Source organism: Oculina patagonica, chromosome 2 (genome assembly GCF_052425735.1).
Source record: "Oculina patagonica isolate OP01 chromosome 2, crgOcupat, whole genome shotgun sequence".
Classification (NCBI taxonomy): Eukaryota; Metazoa; Cnidaria; class Anthozoa; order Scleractinia; family Oculinidae; genus Oculina; species Oculina patagonica.
This window is the reverse complement of record NC_135759.1, coordinates 38906120-38911613: the sequence shown is the minus strand read 5'-3', so window position 1 is coordinate 38911613 and position 5494 is coordinate 38906120. Positions and strand designations below refer to the sequence as shown.

The window sequence follows — 5494 nt, the reverse complement described above, 5'->3', positions numbered from 1 at the left end:
TATTGACTCCAAGCACGGAATGACATGACGCGAGGGTTACTGGGACAGAATAAATTTAGTTGATTGCATTTTAAACTTTATTAAAGTAATATAAAAGCACGCAGTTTTTGTAATAATATTTCTTTGCTTTTTTACACATTGGACGCATCCAACATTTCAATTTCATGCTCGACTGAAAAACTGGAAGCAAGTCAAAACAATCTCATGCAATTTTCCTGAATGACAAAATATGCTAATACACCAATTTTTGCAAAAAATCGTCATTACGTTTTCTAAAACAACAATTTTCTTTTTAATTTCTCTGCGTGTTTGCGTAAAAAGCGCAAATTTAGGTTTTAAAAAGAAAATCTGGGCTTTTAATGTTGAAAGAAAAAAAGCCGTGAATTGTTTGCACCTGCTATGGAATTGAAATAGTGATGTGACACTTTTGGCAACTCCTTCATTTACATTGCAAGAACTTTAATTACGTTCTGTTGAAGTACACACAAGCTCTATTGCGATTCTTCACTTCATTATTTTGACAAGCATATTATTTGCGGCCAGAAAATTTGCTCGGTTGTTTACATGAACGCTCTTAAAAAGATAACTATTGCGATTTCTTTTTATTTTCTCAGTAAAGCTCTTTATCATTGCCACACTATGGGGCCATGCAAAAAATGTTTTGGTTAATGGCAGGGAGCCGAAGAACTTCTTATGCGCTGCGGCTGATCTCAAAGAGTTTATAAGCCATAAATGCGTATCTGAATTATTAACGTCACATCTTTGACAGCACAGTAAATGCTGTGAATTTTGCAAACAAAACTTTTACGCTGCGTCCTGGTGAACGGCAGGAAAAACATGCTACTGACTGTGGGTGAGATAGATCTGCCATGAAATTTTTATCGTGATATATTTCAAGTTTCTAACCGGCGATAGATTAGATAAGTGTGCGTACTTTTGCACTTTTTATCAATATCGAATTGATATAGATAATATATTCAAGTTTGTGTTACGTTCACAGCACTAAGTGGCTAGTTTTTGTCTAGCGAATTTTCAGTTGAGTTGAACGACAAAGCATTGTTTACGTAAAGGTGGGCGACTATGCATGAATTATCTTCCCGGAAAAGAGCAGCTGCATTCTAACCGCGCCGTATTTTGCTCAATTCTTCGACGCTTGGAGACGGCAAGTGAAGGATTTCAAATAAGTCGCGCTTAATTGCAAACTTCTAATCAAGGAAATACATTTGAGAGATAAAAGCACAGAGGTAATTGGCCGGTAAAAGAGAGGGCTCCGAGCGGAGTGTTTTTCAGGTTGGAAATCGGACAGCATCGCTAGAGAAAAATATTGGAGATTCAATGCATAGAGTCGGAGACAACGGCATAAATATCCGCACAGACCAAAATGAAGCCTGCCTTACGGCGTCGCGGAGTTTTAAGGTATGAAATTCGTCGCCCTTATTTTTTTGTCAGTGTCCTTTAGTCGTTTATTCTTACGAAGATGTTATGGGTTGTATAAATGAGCATGTCAGTCAATACAAAAGTCGCTACCTAATAGCTTTAAAGTGAAGCTCAACAACATAATGTTTTTCTTTTCCAATTTTTCCTTTTGGGTAGAACACCTCTTATGCTCAAAAGAATATTTTCGACGTTTACGCTCTCGGAGTGATTGTTTGAGCCAAAACAATTTTTTATGGCCTTTGTAGTTTAAAGCAAGGCGCATGTTTTCAATTCTCGATTCATCTCGTAAAATATGATAAACAGTGCTTGACTAGAGTATGATGAAGAGTAACTTCTTTTTTTTTTCAACTAATCTGTTAACTGGCACACGATAAAGCTTTCTTTCCTGACGTTCAATCGAGAATTCTTGCCAAAAGTCTCTGCTTTTTGCAATCAATCCACGTACTTAGATTCGTGTTTGTTCGAATTTCTTTCAGTTAGCTCGAAATATTAATTTCAAATGATGCAGATTCCAAACAAACTTGATACAGGGTTATACGTGTACGCCAAAAATAGAGAGATTGTATGTTATATCAGGCCATACAGCCTGTAGCGTTGACTTTTGTGGTGTTTCTCAATATTCAGATCTGCGAAAGATGTCTTCAAGAACAGCTGACAATATATAGCCAAGAAAGTCAAATTTAACACGCACAATTTGAAGGAAGGCGATTTTAACGATTTAAGCACTTTTATATTGCTTGCTTGAGGATAAAAGAATCCCGGGGCTACGAATGTAATTAAAAATCGTTTCTTAGAACGGAAAATCATTAAATAAATATTTGACATTCATTTTCCTCAAATTTTAAACGGTAATTGAAAGCAGAAATGAAAAGACACAAATTCAGACAAATGGAAACTTCATTTCAAATATGCCGTCACGTACAATCTTAAACTTTGCGTGCACGAACAATCTATTACTGTAGCGTTGCGATTTGCTTTCCGACAACGACGGGGCAGAACAATATTCACACCTTGAAAAAATTGACAGTTATGCAAATTATGTCATTAGAAATAGACATTTGAATCCATTGTCGAAAGCATTTTGGGAGATGTAACCCTTTATTGCTATAATTCCTCAAAATATAAGTTCTGCTATGACATCAATCTTTTAATTAGGACATAGTTCAAGGACAAGCGCCAAACTACAGTTTATTTTCTTTTTATTTAACTGCCAAACAATGTTAGCTAATAGTTTGGCCAAATATCAAGTGGGATCAAGGTTACCTTAAAAAAAAAACGAAGCTACGTTTGCGCGTTCAAGACTTCTTTCCAAATTATTTGAAATCAGTTCAATCAAAGCTGCGAATGTGCCGAAAAACACGTTTGTTTTTCATAATTATGTTCAATTTGTTTGGTTCAATATTAGAAAAAAAGTAACGGAAATATTTTAAGCATAACACTTTCTCGGTGAGGTGTGAACTTTGTAAAAATGCCAAAACATATTAGGAAATGGACAATTGGCTTGCTAAGGAAAAACCGATTGTTAATAAGCCACCCCCGCTAATGGTCTTCGAAGCTTTGCTATTTGGCAGAATTTGTTTTAATTTACAGTTGTTCCCTCACGAATCATAAACAGCTTTCAGACTTTTTGTTTGCGAGGATAGAGGTCCTTTTAGAGAAAAAAGCACTTCATTCTATGACGTCATGAGTAGCTATCCCGTCAGCGAAATTAAAAGAGAAATCGATCGTTCTATAAGCTAGCGTAAAGCCAGGTTCACACTTGTGAGAAAGCATAACTGCAGGAATGTTCACACTTGCGGTAAGCACAAGCATAAAGCAGCTTACGCAAGCGCAGTGCTTTAGACATTCTGATGAACATTGCATGATGGGAGTCACGTGAACAGTCAAATCTTGTGCTTGTGTCACGCAAGTTCACACGGCAGTTTTACATGGGGTACTATTCCGAATCACTTGCGCAACGGAAAGCTATATTTAATAGTTAGATTATGAGCTCGAGATTTAAACAACTAAGTGTTTCTGTCGAGGAACTATCGGTTGTTAGCATAACCACACTGACCTACTATTGGTAATCGCGCAATCTGATTGGCTACACAGGTGCCTACTATTTAACAATTAGACGGCAAGCTCGAGGTTTCTACCGGCTGATAGTTGGCGAGGGGCGAAGCCCCGAGCCAACTATCAAACCGGTAGAAACCGAGGCGGCCGTCTATTGTGCAACCCACTGACCGATCTATTAAACACAAAATATAGCTAGAGTTGATTTATTGAATGTTTTGATTGATAAAATTCAGCAAAGACTAAGCGCGCGCTCCGAGAGCCTTCTACGGATCAATAGTAGGCACCTGTGTAGCCAATCAGATTGCGCGATTGCCAATGGTAGGTCAGTGTGGTTATGCTAAGAAGGCTCTCGGAGCGCGCGCGTTGTCTTCGCTGAATTTTATCAATCAAAACGTTCAATAAATCAATTCTAGCGATATTCTGAGTTTAATAGATCGGTCAGTGGGTTATGCTAACACAATTAGAGCCAAGTGAACTATCAAAAGCCGGTAGAAACCTCGAGCTTGCCGTCTAATTGTTAAATAGTTGCCCCGCGGAAATTGATGTTCGTAAAACAAATATTACGCTTCGAGGGCTTAGATCCAAATTTTACGAACATCAAACTTTAAGGGACAACTATAAATCAGACCGATAGTTCCGAGACAAAAGCACTCTATCGTTTTTATTGTTCACCACTAAATTTTCTTCCTTGTGCCTATTCAGAAACGAGCATCTTGAATCATTGCAATCAGTTTGCAGAATTTGTATTAGTATACTGGTAGTATTCTACTGAACGTTCTTCTTTCCCTCGTCAGGACGAAGAAGTTGGTAATTTGAATTCCACAGTACAGCTGTCTGGTACTAGGCCGCAACGAGACATGGCCAACACAGGAGACGAAAATCAACAGGAAACGCGCCAATCCTCTTCAAACCAAGGTATCAGTGGCAAAAACTCCCAGGCACATCAAACACAGGGGCCAGCACCAAGGGACCAAAATCAGAATGTATCTACAAGACCAGCGTCGCAGGAACTCATCGGGGTAATACCTCCACGTGAAATAGACACTAGGCCACCGGACAGTGAAGCGGATGGGACTGGAAACTACCGGCGAATGGCTGTATGCCAAGAAACTGACGATGCACTGTGCCAGAGAACAAAAATGCGTGTGTACATGAAGAGATTTTGAAGTTCGAGCAACGCAGTTTGGAGGGCAAAGACATGTTGTTAAAAGTTTCTCCACTTCCTGGTGCAAGACTCAGCTTGAATCACACGGGGAATTATCAACTAGTAACAAGATTATATCTCCTGGCTCACACTGATGTTACAATTACTAACACTAATAAAAGTCGAGAGTAAAGAAGCGTGATCTCCTTCGGTCCTAAGCGCTACCAAGAATGCAGAGGTTCTAATTTTCTTTGTTCAAATGGCTTTAATCCGGCGGTGGACCTATTTTAATAGATTCGAAGCGAATGAAGCCTCGACGCTTTCGCTCTAAATAATACTCTGAAACAATAAAGAAACTTAAAAGTAATGTTAGATTCGTCCCAGAGAAATACGGACGCGGTCAAATTTCCACAGGGTTGAGCGGGATTTTCCAAAAAAATAGATTTTTGTTGGCATCTAACAGCAATAAAGTTGAGGTAAATCTGTACGAGAACTTGATGTTTATTGCTCACTTATCATCTTTGCTTGTTAAACGGCTGAAATGGCAAAATTGTTTACTAATACAAAAGCCCTCATTAATTACAACTCTTAAAAGTGTAATTTCTCAGTGAGCCCCCCCCCCTCCCCCTTACAGACCAAATGTTTTTGGATGCCACCCCCTTTGATGCCATATTTTTTTCCATGGCCCTGAACGGTCCCTAACAAATACCTTTCTGTGCACCGGTTGGACGCTTTTATCACTGGGTTTCAGAAGCCTTGTGGGAGCTAGGCCTTACTTTCGGGCATTGCTGTGAAATTGTAGACCAGTGAAAAGCAACGCCAAACAAAATAATTGAAGAATCTTTAAACAACAAG

General features: G+C 38.8%; 1 protein-coding gene across 1 annotated transcript; it reads left to right on the top strand.

Annotated features, from left to right (window-relative positions):
- The first annotated feature begins 654 nt into the window (after positions 1 to 654).
- LOC144644680 (uncharacterized) lies at positions 655 to 5124 on the top strand. Its single transcript, XM_078504215.1, has 2 exons — positions 655 to 1416; positions 4290 to 5124. The coding sequence occupies exons 1-2, from the start codon at positions 1336 to 1338 to the stop codon at positions 4659 to 4661; spliced, it is 453 nt and encodes a 150-aa protein (XP_078360341.1). The 5' UTR covers positions 655 to 1335; the 3' UTR covers positions 4662 to 5124.
- Positions 5125 to 5494: the final 370 nt, after the last annotated feature.

Excerpts from the sequence above, each read along its gene's own strand:
- LOC144644680 (XM_078504215.1), top strand. The coding sequence starts at position 1,336 with ATGCATAGAGTCGGAGACAACGGCATAAATATCCGCACAGACCAAAAT. Across the intron at positions 1,417-4,289 it reads CGGCGTCGCGGAGTTTTAAG|GACGAAGAAGTTGGTAATTT; the intron begins GTATGAAATTCG and ends TTCCCTCGTCAG.